The sequence below is a fragment of the Sebastes fasciatus genome, chromosome 4 (assembly GCF_043250625.1).
Source record: "Sebastes fasciatus isolate fSebFas1 chromosome 4, fSebFas1.pri, whole genome shotgun sequence".
Classification (NCBI taxonomy): domain Eukaryota; kingdom Metazoa; phylum Chordata; class Actinopteri; order Perciformes; family Sebastidae; genus Sebastes; species Sebastes fasciatus.
Genome location: NC_133798.1, coordinates 6,332,330 through 6,352,056, shown reverse-complemented (window position 1 = coordinate 6,352,056; position 19,727 = coordinate 6,332,330). Strand labels below are relative to the sequence as shown.

The following is a 19,727-nucleotide window of genomic DNA, read 5'->3' as shown; positions in this document are numbered from 1 at the left end:
GCAAGATTTATCCCATGATGCATTTGGTCGAGTCTGTTGACGAATCAGTTCACTTTTACACTGAATGGGGTGAGTCAAAATATTGATACATTTCATCACTTTTTCCTGTATAAAATATTTTTGTTGTGACCATCATCACCAAAATTATGCAAAAACATGGTCTAGTTTTGTTCTACATCGGGTAGGAGTATCTGAAAAACTAAAACCCTTTTGAGGATTTGTGCCTGTATACCAATAACTATGAACCACAGCAAGGGAATTATCCTTTGAAATAACAAAAGGAAACAGTATTCAAAAGGAAATGGCAGAAAATGAATACATGTCCTTGTTCAAAGAATTTAATGTGTTTTTATGAAATGTGCTTTAGTATATATATGTACAGTATTCCTGTTTTAATGTATCCCTATGTATTAAACTGGCACATTTACAGATATATCTACTAATGTGCACTGTCCCTGTAACTTAAAACTGCATAAATAAATAAATACATTTAATTTCACACCACTGATTCCTAAGTTCAGCGCAAAATAAACATTGCATCATATACACAAATTGATTTGCCAATTCAAAATCCAATTGTTTGTTTCTTCAGCAGGAACGGTCAAGCTTTACAATGGAATACATTCAGAAAGAAGATATACAAGTAGACCTTGAATATCTCACAGGCTGCAGGAGGATTTTTGCCCTTGTAGTGCTGTCTGACAGTGTTTTTAATTATTGATCAGGATTCAGAAAGGTGTCACAAGTTCCTGATTAATTATCCCCAATATTGTGCTATTGTGTTGTGTGATGGACGTCACTTAACGTGTCAGTTGACCCGAGTCAGAAAAAACAATGTTTCAGCAGTAATATGTAGCCACGTGAATATTTTTGATTTCGAGATATCTGCCTCCAAAAATGACTGCTGCCTCCCAAATACAGCCGAGGTGAAAGGAATTTTGCTGATGGCATTCAAAGCATTTGTTCAGTAGGACGTACTGTCATTGAAATCTGTTAACAGTGAACAGAGAATTGACCCTTTAAAGCTGCAGCATCCATTTGACAGCATCAAGTTGGCACACACAGAGAGGGACGGTGTGCAGTTTACTGACGTCATGTACATATCAGGATTTCTGAGTGATAAAGAGACTGTTTCTAAGCAATTGTGCTTGTTGTTAAAAGCACCTTACTGCAGCTTTAATGTTCAAGTCCGGTTAAATCTGTAGAATGAATCGCTGAGACACAAGTTGTGACAGAGTAGAATATATTGTTTTACCTTGTAACCAGTCTAGCTATGTGTGTGGCTCATCGATTCAAAATGTACCAAAAATGAGTTTCAACTAAAGTTAGACCGCTCCATCCATTTTTCCATTTGGCCTTTGTATTCCTTGCGGAACATAGGCCATTGATGAACAGTGTTCCATCCTTGTCTGTCTTGGGCCATCTTCTCCAGTTGTTTCCATGTCAGTCCCTTCTTTTTGAACTCTTGTTGCGGGCTCCTTCTCCAGGTGTTTTTTGTGGGTTCCATGTCAGTGCTTGCTTGGTTATTGCCGTCTTGCTTCTTAGAGTGTGTCCAATCTAGCTCCACTTTCTCCTTTTTAGCTGTACTTCTACTGTCTCTTGTTTGGTGCGTGCCCACAGGTTGATGTTGCTGATGGTGGTTGGCCAGTAGATCCCAAGGCTGCGACAGTGATTAGTGAATGTCTGCAGCTTGTTGATGATGTTAGTGGTGGTCGTCCAGATTTTTGATCCATATAGCAGTGCTGTTTTAACGTTGGAGTTGAAGATTTTGAGCTTGGTCTTTCGTGAAATATTTTTGGATTTCCAGATTTTGTTCAGTATGTTGATTTGAATGCTGTTCTTGCTTTTCCGATTCTTGATTTTATGTCCTCCTCTGTTCCACCATCCACATCCTAGATATGTGAATTTGTCGACATCTTCCAGTGGCTTGTCCCCGACTGTTATAGGATTCATGCTTTTGTTGCTAATCCGCATAATTTAGTTTTTTGGTCCATTTATTTTGAGTCCAAGCTTAGCTGCTGTTGTTTCCAGCAGCTGGGACTGGTTTTGTTGATGGGTTAGTTAAGCCAGGTCCAGATCAAATCTCTTGTAAATGGTAGTTGAAGGAAATGAAAAGGTGTCAATGTCCCCTAGCTCAGTACATATTAAGGAGCCCTTGAGCAAGGCCCTGAACCCTCAATCTACTTCAGTGGAAAAAAGAAGACAGTGATGGTGGCACTGGGCAGCTCCCAATATGAATGATGTGTTTAACGAGAAGCAGAGTTGAACACGGGCTGGCCATCCATCACCAGAACTAGAAACTCAGCAGGAACAGTCTGTTAACAATGAGCTATACGGGCACCTGGCTTGATGATCTGTCTGAGAAGCAGATCTACCTGGATTTTTATGGCCAAAGTCTGAGTTCAGGCCACATTTTCAGTCCCAGTCATGCACACTTGGCAGTGGGCAGACAGAAGGCCATAGTGGAGTGAGGAACCAGGATGTCAGTGAAGATGGGCCGGTATCCTGCAGGGAGAGGGGGGGCGCTCTGCTCCAGCAAGTCCAGCACAGCCCCTCTGATGTCCCTGGAGACATCACCACGGATGTCCAGCAGTACAGACACGTGCTCTTCGCTGAGGGAACAGCAAAAAAAAAACAGTGTTTTTAAATGGTAGATAATAATGTTGGCACAAAACTCTTAAAAATATCCTTTTTTCTGAACAACACTATTAGTAATAAATCATTTTGCTATGAGGATCTTGCTTGATTTTAATGGATACTATGGTAGACCTGAGACCTGCAGCCGCTATCCCGACCGACTTTACTGTCTTTGGAATCACATAAATTGGGTATAACTGTAAAGCTGAGACTCTTGTGGATCCAATGAGCCCAACTGTATTCATGTGTGATGATGTTAGTCCCCATAGTAGACATTTCATTGACCTCACTGTATAAAATGACCTGTGGTGACCTCTAGGATAATCACAGCCTCATGAAACTTTACAGCCACAAACTACAGACCTAGAGCATTCAGAGGATGGATGGCTTTACTAGGTAGACTGACAATAAGGGGGTTTCTGAGCAGTTTACACAACAGAAGTGCTCGCCATCCAATCACCAAAAAATGCAATTCTTGCAGAAATCCCCAAATCTCAAAAGTTTTTGACACCAAATCACAGCATGGCTTTTTCTATGGTGTTCCTCAAGGTATTGGTGTCTTAATGTGGTATTTTTGAGGGTTATTGATCATTTTTTATCAATTTTCAAGTGACAGAAAATGGATACATTTTGCACCAAATCTGTGTAACAAATGGTATCAACCCAAAAATTGCTGCAACAGCGTATAAGTGAGCATGGGAATGGCTGTCATATACTTTGATCATAATGTTCTAAACCCTTATACACTTTTTTAATTCATTTTAAATAATTAATTAATTCATGAATTCATTAATGAATTCATTCTTATTTCTGATTTATGACTAGAACAAATGCTGATCTGCATCTCAAATTGATCTTCAGGTTCCCAGCTTTCAGATGATGTACACCACTTCTATGTGACATCTACTGTTGACCTGCTATCTCCCCCTAAAGACCTCCTGTAGCCCCCCCAAAAAAAGACAAAAACGGGTCTACTGTGGGTCTCACAGGGTTAACAACAACACTACTATTAGCAGGTAGGGCTAAAGAGCAGGTGAGGTCAGATTACCTTATGTCAGGGTATTTGGCTGCGAGTCCAGAAACTTCCAAAGTGAGCATGCCGGGGTCTTTCAGTCGGATGAAGTCAGCCATGACGGGTAGTAAGGCCAAAGGATTCACTTCAGGTACTGACCCTTCCCCTTCCTGCAGACAGGTACACATATGAGTTTGATGGATATGGGAACAGAAATAAATACCTTTGACTAAAGCTGTTATTGGCTAATAGTTTGTGGAAATGTTTTAATATACATATATTATATTAGTTATAAAACCCAGCGTTTTATGCATGCTACCAGCTGTTAAAGCCGTCATGGGACAATAAAACTCTCCATAAAAATACAGGATGCTAGGACTACTTCTACAGCTATGACTTCTGGTACTACAGTAGCATAAAAAGATAAATCATTTGTGTACATTAAAGTGTATTCTAGTCATAATTTTGCCATAAAATCTGTTATGTTGCCTCTCACAGACAACTGCTGCAGCATTCATAACTTTTACAAAATATATCTAACCCACATGACACTGCTAAGTGCTGAAGTGCATTAATGAACTTTTTTGAATCATGACAGCAAGAGTCAGTTCCTCCTCACCAGGCCATGGAGGATTTCTCTAAACTGCTGGTCGTCCTGGACCATCTGCTGGGCGAGCAGCCTCCTCTCCTCGCCGCTGCGACACACCAGCCTCTTCTGCATCAGAGCCCTGACGTACTCCACCACCATCAGCCACTGGGCCTCCTCCTGCAGACGCTGCATGTTGACCACACATACAAGGTTCAGAGCAATGAAAGGACAGGTCTTCTACAAGCAGAGTCAAGCAGCTCCAGTATAGATGTTTGGCTACAAAATGTTATGTTGCACAATGTGTTTTGGAGATATACCTCTCTTAGGGCTGTCAAAGTTAACGTGATAATAACACGTTAACGCAAATTTGTTTTAATTTCTTAATGCATTAACGCAACTTGCAATTTTTAGGTTGTAGCGGGCTCAGATACTGGTATCATATAAAACTAGAAAACCTAAGGAATCCATTGGTACCAACCATGTCGTGAAGGAGGTTAAATAACGCTCCAAACTGGTATTGCCATTTTCAAAGGGGTCCCTTGACCTCTGACCTCAAGATATGTGAATGAAAATGGGTTCTATGGGTACCCATGAGTCTCCCCTTTACAGACATGCCCACTTTATGATAATAACATGCAGTTTGGGGCAAGTCATAGTCAAGTCAGCACACTGACACACTGACAGCTGTTGTTGCCTGTTGGGCTGCAGTTTGCCATTTTATGATTTGAAGATATTTTTTATGCTAAATGCAGTACATGTGAGGGTTTCTGGACAATATTTGTCATTATTATGTGTTGAAAACTGTGTGATTAATTTGCGATTAACTATGGACAATCACGTGATTAATTGTGATTAAATATTTGAATCGATTGACAGGCCTAATATCTGCTCGAAATTCAAGAACTATTGGTTCACCTTCTAAAAAGGATTTCAGCTGACCCTGGGCCATAAGCAAATATGGGCAAAAGTTTTGAGTTTATGATTAGTCATACGATACATTCCTGGTTTTGATAAATATTCATATATTTGGACTGTATGGATGGGCATATTTGGATATTTGTTTCTTTGAGGTATCCAAGAAATCTTATACCACATAATGTACATTAAAATACATATTTAGACACACGCATCCCAAACATGGGAAAAAGTTTTGGGGTAAATACAAACACTAGCATGGCATGAGACCTCCTCCCTTTGTTTCACGCCTTTTAAACCGATAAAAAGACTAAAAACTATAGTTCTTCAGCTCCACCCACTGGGTCAAAGCACCACTGAGACACACTGAGTCTGTATAACTAAAACAGCATCTCTACAGTGGGGACAGAATCCGAGCCAAGTTGTGACCTGTCTGCAGGGGGGTCGGACACGGCCGTACAAATCCAGGTGATGCTCCAGTACGCGGCAGAGTTTGGGGGTGGGGTCTCCCTGGACCATCCAGGGTCGGGTCAGCAGGCCTGGGAGATAAGGCTTAAGGTCCAGCAGGAGCTGATCCATCACCAGGCGACATGCCCGTCTCACCGCTCGGTCCAGAGCTGCCAGTGGGTTGGGAGGAGTTCGAGAAAACTGTCCCGCCGACCGGGACGACTGCTGCTGCTGCAGGCTCTCTGTGGACTTTCTGTATGGAACACAAAGGACACCGTGGGTTTTATTTAGACAATTCTTGTAATGTGCCGCATCACCTAGATCAGGCAGGTCATTAGAGCTGTTGGGCTGGAGGTACTTTACCAACAACCAATAACTTGTATGCACATTAAAAAACATTTTTTTTTGCTGAGGACAAATTGATTAAATGGTAACGTTGTTAAACTGATACTGATGCTGACCTCCCCATCTCTGACCACAAAGTCATCCTGTTTGAAGTCTACGCCCACCTATCTAAAATAAAAGAGCAACGGACCATCTCCTTCAGAAACATCAAGCATATCAACCCCACAGATCTCATCACCCTTATTAACTCCTCCCCCATCCTCCTCCCCTGCTGAACTGGTGAATCATTACAACAACGGTCTCTCCTCTTCCCTGGATACCCTGGCTCCCCTGAAAACCCGCACAGTCTCCTTCACCCACACCGCTCCCTGGTGCACCGCTGACCTCCGCCATCTCAAAACCACCAGCCGTCAACTAGAGCGGTTATACAAAAAGACTGGACTTTCAGTGCACATCCAACTATACACAGAACACCTACAACGTTACAAGAATGCTCTCTCCACCGCCAAATCCTCCTACTACTCCAACCTCATCAGTACCGGTCAAGGTAACACCAGAACCCTCTTCTCAACAGTAAACCACCTTCTTCAGCCTCCAAGAACCCTTCCCCCACATACCTCCACTGATCACTGCACTGCCTTTCTGCAATTCTTTTGAAAACAAAATCAACACCATCCACCAACAGCTGGCCTCATCCTGCACCTCCCCATGTGACCCACCCTGGATGGCAACCTCCTGCCAACCACTCATCAGCACCCTCTCTAACTTCACTCCAACAACGGAATTAACCATCACTGAGCTCATCCATAAAGCCAAACCCACTACCTGTCAGCTCGATCCCCTTCCCACCATCCTCGTCAAAGCCTGTCTGCCCACCATCTCCCCCATGATCACAAGAATAATTAACTCCTCCCTCACCACTGGTATTGTTCACCCCACCCTCAAAACTGCTGCAATTACACCCACCCTCAAAAAACCCGGTGCTGACCCAGCTGATCTGAACCACTACAGGCCCATCTCCAACCTCACCTTCATCTCCAAAACCCTTGAGAGTGGTCGCCGCCCAACTTCAGTCCCACCTCAACTCAAACAACCTCCATGAACCCTTCCAATCTGGTTTCCGCCCCAAACACAGTACTGAAACAGCCCTGGTCAAAATCACCAACGACCTACTCCGTGCAGCTGACTCTGGACTGCTCACCATCCACATCCTCCTCGATCTCACTGCTGCCTTTGACACCATCTCCCCCACCCACTACTCATCAAACGTCTGACTGATATTGGTATCACTGGTGTTGCACTCACATGGTTCTCCTCATACCTCACTGACAGACAAAAATTTGTAAAACTGGGCAATCACAGATCAAGGTGTTCTGCTGTTTCACTGGGTGTCCCCGAGGGGTCAGTATTGGGTCCACTCCTATTTATCATTTACCACCTTCCCCTTGGCACCATCCTCCGTCATCACAATGTCCTTTTCCACTGTTATGCCGACGACACACAGGTCTACATTTCAACTACACCCACTGCTGCCCTGCCACCCACCTCCCTCACCACCTGTCTACAACACATCAGGAGCTGGATGAGCAGGAACTTTTTAAAACTCAACAGCAATAAAACCGAGGCCCTGCTCATTGGCTCCAAAAACAACATCTCCAAATCTCAACACACCAATGCTCCAAACCTCACCATTGATGGCTTCTCAGTACCGTTCTCCACCCATATCAAGAGCCTTGGGGTCACCCTGGACAGCACCCTCTCCTTTACATCCCACATAAAAAACGTCACCCGGACTGCTTTCTTCCACTTCCGCAACATCTCCAGACTCCGCCCATCCCTGTCTCACTCCAGCACTGAAATCCTGGTTCACACATTTGTCACATCCCGGATCGACTACTGCAACGCTGTCCTCTCTAGCCTTCCCATCAAACTACTCAACAGACACCAAATCATTCAGAACTCTGCCGCCCGTATCATCACCCGCACCAAATCCTCCGACCACATCACCCCCATCCTCATCCAACTGCACTGGCTCCCTGTTAAATCCAGGATCGACTACAAAAACCTTCTGCTCACCTACAAAGCCCTCCACAACCTTGCCCCCACCTACCTCACAGACATCCTTCAGGAGTACACCCCCTCCCGTTCCCTCCGCTCATCATCAGCTGGACTTCTGACCACCCCCACCTCTCGCCTCAGCACCATGGGAGCCAGAGCATTCAGCTGCACTGCTCCCAGGTTATGGAACTCACTCCCCCCACACATCCGGCAGTCTGACAATATCACATCATTCAAATCCCTCCTCAAAACCCACCTGTTTAAACTGGCCTACTCTCTATAGTACTCATCAGCACCCATCCTATGTGTCTGTACACATATGTCTCTGTCATGTCCAGTTGTTTTTATTTGTTTTTATCTGTCTATGTTTAAACTGATCCTTGTAAGGTGTCCTTGGGTGTCCAGAAAGGCACCACTAAATAAAATGTATTATTATAGGGAGTAGAGGGAAGTAGTCTTTTACAACTGCATGTGATGTGATAAACCTACAAGTTTGTTCCAAAGTTCCAAACATTTGTGTAGTAAAGCTTTGAAAGCTTTGAAAGTTTTGAAAGCGGCCATTCACCACCACTCTGCTATGATCTCACTTGAGGATGATGCAGTTGCTGATGGAGGCCAGCAGATAGTGGAGGTAGAACTTGTTTTTGTTGTTGCTCGGATCCCTGCGATGCTCCTTCCCAAATTCCACCAGCGCTTCTCGAAACCTGTGATGTGAAGGAATGGAAGTGTATGAAAGGGTGTCAGTGAAGACTAGCCCAAGCCTGTTTGATATACTGAAAATAAAATGGCTTGCATGAACGCACACCTGTTTAGGAGGTTCTCCATCTCATACAGTCCCATCTGTATGGTCTGATCTCTTAGGGACTGTCCGATCATCAGAGCCACCCGCGCATTCTCCTCCAGCATCTACCACAGTTCCACAAAGAAACAAAGCAAATCCACGGTATAATAGGACACATCAGTGTGATGTTAGGCACTATGATGCTGAAAGGTGATTACAGTGACGGCTTTTAATGACATTACAAACAGAGGCTTGAGCGAGTGAACACATCTTGGCCTCCTGTGTACGCAAATTCATTCTTTTGGTCACTACCTACAGCTTGTGACCAGAGATGACTCCAAAGCACTTTAGTGCACACTGGAGGAGGTCATGCTCTAATAAAGTCAAAAGGACAATATCATCAGCAAACAGCAGAGATGCCACGCATCATTAAACTGGACACTCTCCAGACTTTGTCTGAGCCTTGCGATACTGCGCACAAATTCATTAAAGTGGCAGGAGGCAGTATATTTTTGGCATCATTGGGCAAAAAATCCTTAAAAACCTTTCAGCATATTGTAAGAAAACTAGACTTCTGCACCTCCTTGTGGCTCTGTTTTCAGGCTTTAAAAAAAATCTACATTTCAGAGAGAGAGAGAGAGTTTCTATTGGCTGTGCTCCGGCTGGTGGGCGGTGCTTGGTATTTCCTCAACTGATCTCAACATGGCTGGTCACAAACTTTCTAATTTAACAGCTAAACAGTACACTACAAGATGTTTCTGAAAACATTTTAGGAGAAACATAGGCATTACAGTAACAGAGTATTGATTCATATTTGATCAGCGCTGCCTAGTTTGACCGTTTGGTCAGAGTTCGCGAGTGATTGACAGCCGGTTCTCATAGACAGCAGCTGGACGGCAGACTCCAGATGTTGTTGTTGTTTTCCTCCGGTCTGTGAAATCTTGCTGATGCCATTAGGAGCACCGGTTGTATTTATCGTGTATTTGTATGGCACGTTTACCTGTGTGATGATACCGGGCAGGCTGGTTTGATAGAAACCTTCATGGTCTGTATCTGGCTCCTGGTCTCTCTGCCAGTCCTGCAGCTCCACCTGTAGGGCTTTGTGCATCCACTCTGATACACTCTTCTATAACAGCAACAACATGGACACACACATTGAATGTACTCTGTATAACAACACAGATACCATCGTGTTCCTCTACATGTCACTCTTTTATATGGTTCTTACCCACTTTCAATTTCAATATTACCAATTTTTCCAGATATTAATTGAAATTATTTTCAACAATAGGTAATCAACATGTCCCTTTCAAAAAGATAATAGACATCCTTCAAAATGTTGTGATATGATGGATGTCTGACACAAAATGTGTAATCCTATGTACATCCTGACTGCATAATTCAGTTTCCAAACCTGCATACTAAAATGACCTAAACTACAGTATGTAGGGACCCGATGATACCCATCACAATTTCTGTATCTTAAAAAAAAAACTTTTGTGGTCGACTCACCCGAACACTCTGCACATATTTGTTCTGCAGATGCTCCAGTCCCTCGATGGAGATGAGAGGTCCGAGTTCTACTTTCTCCATCTCGGTCACCAGCTCTGGATGACCCATCATGTCTGGGCTGCCAAATCAAGACTGTCAGACTCTGAGCTTTTTCTTTTTTTCCCCCATAGATTTTTTTTTATTGGAAAGTGGTATTGTGCAAATGACAAATACGAAGTACAAATCTGTGTTCCAAAATGTATTTCCTCCTTTTTCTGGTGTGTTAAAACAGAGAAATAAAACTACACCTTCCTCTAACCCTCTAAACCCTACAACTAGGGCTGTCAATCGATTACAATATTTAATCATTTAGCATAAAAAATATGCTCAAATCATAACATGGTAAACTCAAGCCCAACGCATGATTGTCCATAGTTAATCGTAACTAATCCCAAATAATTAGTGGGCAAATATGCTTGCTTTATGCAAATGTATATATTTATTATTGGATACCAATTAACAACACAAAACAATGACACATATTGTCCAGAAACCCTCACAGGTACTGCATTTGGCATAAAAAATATGCTCAAATCATAACTTGGCAAACTGCAGCCCAACAGGCAACAACAGCTGTCAGTGTGTCAGTGTGCTGACTTGACTATGACTTGCCCCAAACTGCATGTGATTATCATAAAGTGGGCATGTCTGTAAAGGGGAGACTCGTGGGTACCCATAGAACCCATTTTCATTCACATATCTGGAGGTCAGAGGTCAAGGGAAGCTAGCATGATGTCATGTCATAGTACATGGTTTAAAACACAAACCATTCTTAAAGCACAAAGAACCCCACAGACAGAAAGACAAAGAATAAAATACAGAATCTGAGCAGGTGGTGAACCTCACCTGTTGTAGTTGTGTAACACCCAGTTGAGCACAGCGAAGATTTCGCCACTCTCCAGGTCCCAGCTGCTAACCTAGGCCACAAGCATCACTTACACGTGTATAATGAGGTTGTCACCAGTTTGAAAATAGTTGATTCCATATTATGATAAATCTACAAAATTGGTTCATTTCTTTCACATCACTGACCTGTGCCAGGTGAGCATGTAAACAGCGGTGGCTGGCCCTCAGGTAGGCTCCCGTTAGCCGGTAGTGCGGCGGGACGCAGTGCTCCAACAGGTGGCGTACAGTGGCCAGGTCAGCCATGATACCGTGCTGGAGAGCAGAGAGGTGGCCTGCTAGACCCGGACCACGCGTGTGCAGGTAGGAAACACTGCGAAAGCGTGCTGAAACCGCCTCTTCTAGTACCTGAAAGGAAGGTAATGTGAGAAAGGACAGACTGTAACATACAATTACAAATTTAAAAAGGAGAAACTTGGTAAAAAAAAAGTGTTTTGTTTGTGTCAGCAGGTGCTGACCTGGAAGAAGCATGCTCTCCAGCAGCGAGGTCGTCCTGGGGGCAGGGGCCTGCTGCCTCTGGTCCCCCCCCTCTCCTCCAGTAAAGCTTGGTCCAGGGCCTCCTCCCGCTCCACTATCCTCACCGCTGATACAAATGGTGTGGGGTTTTGTCGGGCCAGAGCCAGAGCACTGCTCACCACCGCCCACAGCTCCTTACCTGCAGAGACAGTGTGGATGTTGAGAATGGAGAAACTATGTGCTTTTATAAAGTGTAGTGCCACCAAAATGTCTTAATTAGTTTAATAAGTATAATCAGAAAGAGGTCATTGGTGTGTGAAGTGATTTTGGTGGTACTACACTGCATAATAATGAAGTTATTGAATATTTTTCCCATTAAGAATTCACCAAAATTATGCTAAATCATATTTTTCCAAACTAAATGTTGTAGTACAACCATGAGGAGATCATTGATGTGTGAAGTAATTTTGATGATACCACACTGTATAACAGTGAAGTTATTGAATATTTTATAGCATCCCTTTTCGGCGTTGCACTTTGTAGACGGTCCCTGACCACTCGTCTCACAGCCGGCTGCACATAGAGACCGATGTTATGTGTCCAGCTCGGAGGACGACTGGTTGTGATTAAGATGTGGTTAACAAAGTTTCTGTTATGAGTTATTGATCCAGGAAGTTTGAATCTGTCAATATCTTTCCAACTTTACTGAAGTCAATGACTTCACTGTCAGGAATGACTGGAGGAAGTGCACTATGAAGTAATTTGTTCTAACTGGAGGGAAGTACTAGTAGTAGTAGTAGTTACTAACTGGAGGGAATGACTTACTTACTTGAGGGAACGACTTACTAACTTTAGGGAACGACTTACTAACTTGAGGGAACGACTTACTAACTTGAGGGAACGGCTTACTAACTTGAGTGAACGACTTACTAACTTGAGGGAACGGCTTACTAACTTGAGTGAACGACTTACTAACTTGAGGGAACGGCTTACTAACTTGAGGGAAAGAGTTCATAAAATGTTCTCCTAGTGGTCTAGGGGGGCTCCGTAAATTACAATATGCTGAAAGGTTATTATGGAATTTTTGCCCAATGAATTGCCGTAATGAATTACAGTCTATAATGAGTAAAATTCAGATTTAAATAAGGGAATGTCTAAACCAAAAACTAAGAAAACAAAACTGAACAAACATTCAGTGTCAGCTTTAAGTGTTTGATAGTTTTCAATACCTGAAACTTTAGAGATGTTTTGGTCAGAACAAAAAATGACTGAGAATCAACACTGAGTCTTTGTCTACCCCTGTGTCTATAGGATCTCCTTACCCAGGGCGTCCACCAGCTGCCCGACACCAGAGAAATATTTCGCCACTAGTTCCTGGTCTTCTGTGCTGAGTGCACTTCCTGCCATCCCAGCAGCCCCGTGGAGCTGCCAGAGGATGTCGTCCTGCCAGCGCTCCAGATCCATCAGCCGGGCGTGGGCCTCCAGAAGTCGCCGGGACTCCACTAGACGCTCAGTCTCCAACACCATGCTACGCACTGCACAGGGCAAGGAAGGGGAGGAGGGAGGGAGAACTTTAATTCCTCAAACTGTCAACAACTTATGCAATAACCTCTAGCTGCTAGAGAGTATGATCACAGTAGGGTGCTCTATGTTATAATCATTCACTGAATTCATCATGATTGAATGAATGACTTTGTACGGCATCTCACCAGAGTAAAGTCGTGGCAGGTTGCTGACAGCAGCGAGGAGCTGACAGTGGCTGACAGACACTTCTCTCAGCCTCTCCAGAGACTTCACTCCCTCTGCGTTTCCATCTGATTCCAGTCCTGCTTTCTTCAAAACGTGTGACACCTCCTTCAGCTCGGCCCTGGCCTCCCGGAGCTGCTCCAGACCCCAGCCGACCCCCTCCAGGTATGACTGGACCATGGACTGGAAGGAGAGCAGCAGTAACATGCAGCAGCACAGTGCTTACTATTGATCCCCACTGGTGACTAATGGCAACAATTTCCTCTAAAGCGCACAGCTGCAACCATTTATGATTTAATAAACCGAGGTCACATTGTATCATATTGTGAATGTGTTCATGTGTGTCTGTGATGTCACCTTGAGTCTGGTGTGTATGGAGGCAGTCCTCTGACTCTCTCTCTTCCTGTACTGGCTCAGTCGCTCCAGATGCTCAGGCCGACAGAAAACACCTGACGCCCACTTCAGGGCCGCGCCGCGGGCCAAAGAGTCCGCCCTCTCCACCTCTGGCCATACCTTAGCCACTGGCACCGTGTCTGACAGAAAAATAGACCAAATGTGAGGGAAGAATAACATTTATGTTTAAAAATATATGCAACTGCACCACCCAGGGGCCCTCAAATATTTGATGTTACAGACTGCACAGAGGCAGATGGCCTCCCACTCAGAGCCTGGTTCTGCCCAAGGTCTCTACAATGAATGTATTAAGAGAACTGGATACAGCGTTAGAGGCGAGCTCCCGTTCGTTTCTATGAGAGTTGCTCAGTGGCGCATGAAGCCAAAATGGCTCGACTGCCGAGTGATAAAGTACATGGATCATCCGATCTTCTGCATCCATTGGGCCCATAGAGCAGGCGCAGTAGCGTTTCCTTTAACTCCGCCTCCCAGCCCTCGCTCCAGCGTAGGTCTGGGTCTCATCTACATGAATGGAGGAAGGAGAATAACTCTGTATTCATCTATTAGTGCATTTTACAACTTTTAGGACCTAATGATTTAAATAAGGACTATTCAAGTGTTCGTAATGGGAAGTTGATTTACCTCAATATAAATTATCAGCTGAGTTACCGACGTCTCTTTCCCAATGTAAGTCTATGGGAAAAAGTCTTTTTGGGCCCAATGGCATCACGTGACGGACAAGGAAGTTGTAGTACTGCCGTTTGGCCACTACGAAAATTTGCATCAAATCCTGGCGTTCTTTCTGGGGGCTTGCTTGGTCAGACTTGTGTAGACTGAACAGCCTGATCCCACCGAGAACAACAAATATACAACCCTCTGCAACAATGTTCCGTCTGATAATCAACTAGTGATCCCTTCACACTATGATACACAAGCTACTCTTGGTTCTTGCAATCCAGCAGTGCTTTATTGCGGAGGAAACAAAGCCCACCTGACTAACGGCATAAAAAATGCATACACTTTTTATGAAATAAAACAATACGCCAGTGGGAAAGAGCATACGGGATATTTCACGCTGTAAATGCTATATATTTATGGTGTGTGTGACTATAGGTTATGGTGTCATCTATTAACTAAATTGATCATGAGACCAGATACTTCAGGATCTGGGTGGCTTACCACCTCAGCTAACAATTTTCTGAAGGAAACCATATTTGATCAAAATTGGGCAGCCGTGGTCCCAAGTGGATGAGTACTTTTATAAAAATCTCAAACTGTATAAGCAGAAGAAGAGGAAACTGAGACTTTTGCAACCGGGCCACGTCCTTTCCAATGACAGAAAAGCTTGAATTGGCCCAATTATCTGCCAAATGAGGTCTAACTTACTCACCAGTGTCATTATTTCTGTCTCCACAGCAGCTCTGCATCCAATAAATGTTTGGAGAAATAAAATTCAGTGTGGTGTGATATGGTTTGTTCCCAGCTGGGAAGTTCTCTGTCAATAGCAATTATGTATTGCATTATTTAATGTGTTTCCCATTTACCAGCTCAAGAAAAGGAAACCCTGATTTTGTTATAGCTCTCAATATTGTCCCCCAATGTCCTCCCAGCTCTCCCACGCTTTCACCGTTCACTGTTGAGCTACCAACCATAAAAAAGAGATAGTGGTGAGCATGCTGAGCAGCAGCAGTATTGATGTGTAGGGAATTGGATATGCTGTGCAGTCTGAGTTAAACATTTCTCTGCACCCTAAAGGAGAGGATCTTTTTATAGCAGAGAGAACTGAGGCTGTGTTGTCAATTGGCAAGTCATGAGCAGTGGAGCTGGGACGATACACTTATCTCCCGATTCGATACTATCACGATACTTGGGAGCCCATTCAATATGTATAGCGATTTTTAAGTATTGCGATTCTACATTACGATTTATTGAGATTTAAAAAAGAAAAATTTAACACTAGACCATGGGAAAAAGTTAAATCATACACTTCTAGGGACTTTTACTTCGGAAAATATCTAAATTAATACATTAAAAATGTTTGATTTTCTGCATGTATGTAATCAGAGATGTCCTGGAGTTAAAATGTATCAGTCATTGTCAGGAATCATTGATTAAAATTTTTCCAGCAACCCAAAAATCAAAGAATAAAGACATTTCCCTCACAGATTAGTGGTATTTTCTTTTTAATTTATAAGGGGCATGTAATGTTTTATACTTCTGATGAATATAATCCAATCAATCTGATTTCCATATATGTATTTTGTATATACAGTTCCCTTTGTTAACACCTTATTTTGAAAACCGGACGTAGTCCCTCGTGTATACTTCCTCTAACTTCTCCAAGGTGGTCTCTAGCTCTCCCGTCAGCTCCGTTCTCTTTATACATCCATGGTCAGCTCCATCGGGGCCGTTTGAATGCATTTAACATAAATGTCAGTATATGGGTGCTCTACAGTTGTAGCGTCGGCCCATTTGACCACAGAGATGAGAGTGATGGCCGGCTTGACCGCACGCGATATGATAACGTTTCCTGTCCGTGACAGAGTTAGCATGCAGCTTTAGCCGTGATGTCTAGCTCTGCTTTTCCTGTCAATGTGTGAAACCCAAAGTGTTTCCATACTTTACTGGATGTGTAGTGTTTACCATGCTGGATTTAACATGTGAGGGTGCAGGTCGTATCCCGATGGATCCTCTGCTGTTTTCTACTACCTCATTGCGGCCAGCTGCGGTTTGTTTTGGTTGACGGATACGGAACAGATATGATGCCATGTTACTCAGACTACAACAACAAATTAAGCATATATATCGATTCTGGCATTAAAAAATCAATTTCAGAATCATACAAAAAATCGCGATACATAGGTGAATCGATTTTTCTTCCCACCCCTAGTAAGCAGGATATCATTTCTCATCAGTTAGTCAGCTAGACAGGCAGCCGTGTAGCCATCAGAGTCAGGTCATAATACTTCCATTTGATTTACACATCCTAACTGGTCTTAATTGAATAATGTACTGGTTAGTGACTCAGCAGAGAGTAATGTGCTGTGCTAGGTCATCACCATTGAGCAGTCGTTCTGGGAAAGCTTAGTTGTGTTAAGATAGCAAAAATTATAGATTAACCATGCATCACTAAAAGTTGAGGTTTTTGGTCCTGGGAAGTATAGCCATTCATGACTCTGTGTGTTTGTGTGTCGATGTTTGGATGCCTCAAATACACCAACAGGACTGTCTCTGTCTCAGAGGAGGTCATGGGACACTGCTATCTAATACCAACACAAAATCTGAGTGCTGAAAGGTCATAATCAGCAACTCTGCAAAACAATAAACCATAGAGCTCACATCCAGGAAAGTGATGAGTCATGTATGCTGCAACAGCACAGTCAAAAACACAAGTGCACAGAGGACAATACCGCAGTTACTCACTGATCATCGCACAATAATGCTGAGGTAATGGCAGGTTGGTATGGAAACCAGCAGACTCTCTGCTCATCATGGCACATGGTGGAGAATTACAGCTGGTCTCATGGCCGACCTACTCCCGATAGGCCTAAGCATAAAATGCTATCCAGTTTTTTATGCAGATACTCAGTGTCTTTAAAGGGGCACTCCTCTGATTTTACATGTTAATGTCAATTTACTAGTCACAGGAACACAAAAGATGCTATTGAGTTACATTATGGAAAGTGTAGGATTCACGTTTTTGGGAGTTTGACCTACACTAGTCTAAAAGGCAGGATATCTTGACTTCTGCTGCACTGATTTTTGACCATTCTTCTGTTCATCTGTCTCTCCAAAATTCCCCAACTTCCTGGAAGTGCAATACTAAAATGTTAGACTGTCCCTTTAAATTTGGCTATTTTCATTAAAAACATGAAAAAATAAATAAAAGAACATGTACTCATCTTCATTCTTGTCAGGGTAGAAAAGTATTTGAAATGGCTTTGACATTCAAACTTCATTCTTGACCTCAAAACCAGCAGAAAATCTTAGTAGCTGTTGTGGAGCTTTTCCAGAAAATAGCATGATTTCCAAACCCAGTGGTCATGGAATATTTGTTTTCAAAGCAAGTCCTTCAAGTGTACATAAAAAATGGACATTAAAGTGGGGGGAGGCAGAATGTTTTTGGCATCATTGGGCAAAAATTCCATAATAACCTCTCAGCATATTGTAATTCAAGTGTTTTGAGAGATAACTAGACTTCTGCACCTCCTCATGACTCTGTTTACAGGCTTTAGAAAATCTAGCCCGTGACGGGAGACTTTGACCAATCACAGGTCATTTCAGAGAGAGAGAGCGTTCCTATTGGCTGTGCCCCGGCTGGTGGGCGGTGCTTGGTATTTCCTCAACAGATCTCAACATGGCTGCACAAACTTTCTCATTTTACAGATAAACAGTACACTACAAGATGATTGACAGCTCCAGAACAACTACTAAATGGACATTGTGGTGATAACTGTTTTATAAACTTTTGGACCATCAGAGGACATAAACGTCTTCAGACTCTGATGAATGTGTGGTGTTGGTAGCTCCTGAATGTAAACTCAAGACTATATGGTCCGATCACAGCTTGCTGTGTTCAGGGAGGAACCTTCATCACACTAAGGCTGGGTGACACTGACTGGCAAATGTTCCAGGGCTGGCCCACAAATCAGTGCATCACTCCAAAACCTAATCCTGAGAGTTCATTCATTTATCTCATAGACATGCAACACTGGAGCCGAGCACAGCTTTGTTTAGTCTCTAGCTATTGAGAGGTTTTAGAAGAAGTGGGTGTTGGCTTTTTAGCAGTGTTGTCAACAGGCAAACAGTGTGTGTCTGTGCATCCAGTTACCTTCTGGTTTGTCCCCACCATTCTTCTGATCCCCTGCAGACATCGAAGTTCAGTTTTCAGCTTCCAGTCCACCCGACGAGTCTCCTTTTCCCCCGAGGGCCGGCACTGAGGGAACCCAGGGTGCAACGCTGGCAGAGGAGGGTGAAGAAAGACACATGTAAGACAGAGAAGAAGAAGGAGGAGAACGTGTGGAGGAGAGAGGGCACATATCCATTCTACTGACGGCTTTCCTCTTCTCCCTCACACACACTCTCTCTCTCTCCCAGACACATCCTCTGCTGAGAGGAGGGCAGGAAAGGGAGGGAGCTGTGGGGGAGGAGAGGGAAGAGAATAATGCTGGAGGTGGGGGGGGGGAGGTTGAGAGGAGAAAGGGGCAGGGATTGGGAGGCTATGGGGAGATGTGCTGTATTCAGGATCCTGTAGAGAAGATGGTAAATACTATTAGAGTTTTCTGATTTCAAAGCTTTTTCAGCCACATTGTCTTCATCAGGTGATAAAGATTGTTATGAAATATTAACTGCTACTGAGCTTGCAACTCAACAGAGCCATCTCCATGACAACTGAGCAAACTCATACCACTCATGAAGGCCATGTGATGCGGTTTAAAGCTCTGGAGAGAGCTAGTAAGTGGACCTTGAGTTGGGATTGTTTTGTCAAAAACTACAATTCAAAAATCAAGACTGAACTGCACGCTTAACGATGTCGATTTTTTGGATTATATACTACATATTGAATAGTGTGACATTTTGGGAAATACTTGCTTTTCCGCTTTTATTGCAGAGAGTTAGATGAGAAGATCGATACCGTATGATAAATATGAAGTTATAGGCTACTGCTAGCAGCCAGTTAGCACAAAGAATGAGAACCAAGGGAAATAACTAGTCTGACTCTGCCTAGCATCAGCTCGCCATTTAACATGTTATATCTGGTTTGTATGATTTGTACAAAAACCAAAGTGTCAAAACATCACGTTTTACATGTTACCATGTGTCTACACGTGGTGTCTCAATACTGTAGCATCGAAATAGCTTAAACACATAAGCATTAAATTAAAATAGTTTAC

General features: G+C 43.3%; 1 protein-coding gene across 1 annotated transcript; it reads right to left on the bottom strand.

Annotated features, from left to right (window-relative positions):
• Window positions 1–322: 322 nt before the first annotated feature.
• exoc3l1 (exocyst complex component 3-like 1) lies at window positions 323–18,952 on the bottom strand. The gene is made up of 15 exons (XM_074631647.1): window positions 18,665–18,952; window positions 13,798–13,973; window positions 13,404–13,623; window positions 13,017–13,229; window positions 11,697–11,893; window positions 11,368–11,586; window positions 11,182–11,252; window positions 10,297–10,414; window positions 9,785–9,910; window positions 8,809–8,909; window positions 8,591–8,707; window positions 5,583–5,853; window positions 4,269–4,424; window positions 3,686–3,819; window positions 323–2,612 (listed from the first exon to the last, which is right to left on the bottom strand). The coding sequence occupies exons 1-15, from the start codon at window positions 18,705–18,707 to the stop codon at window positions 2,426–2,428; spliced, it is 2,349 nt and encodes a 782-aa protein (XP_074487748.1). The 5' UTR covers window positions 18,708–18,952; the 3' UTR covers window positions 323–2,425.
• Between the last annotated feature and the right edge of the window lie 775 nt (window positions 18,953–19,727).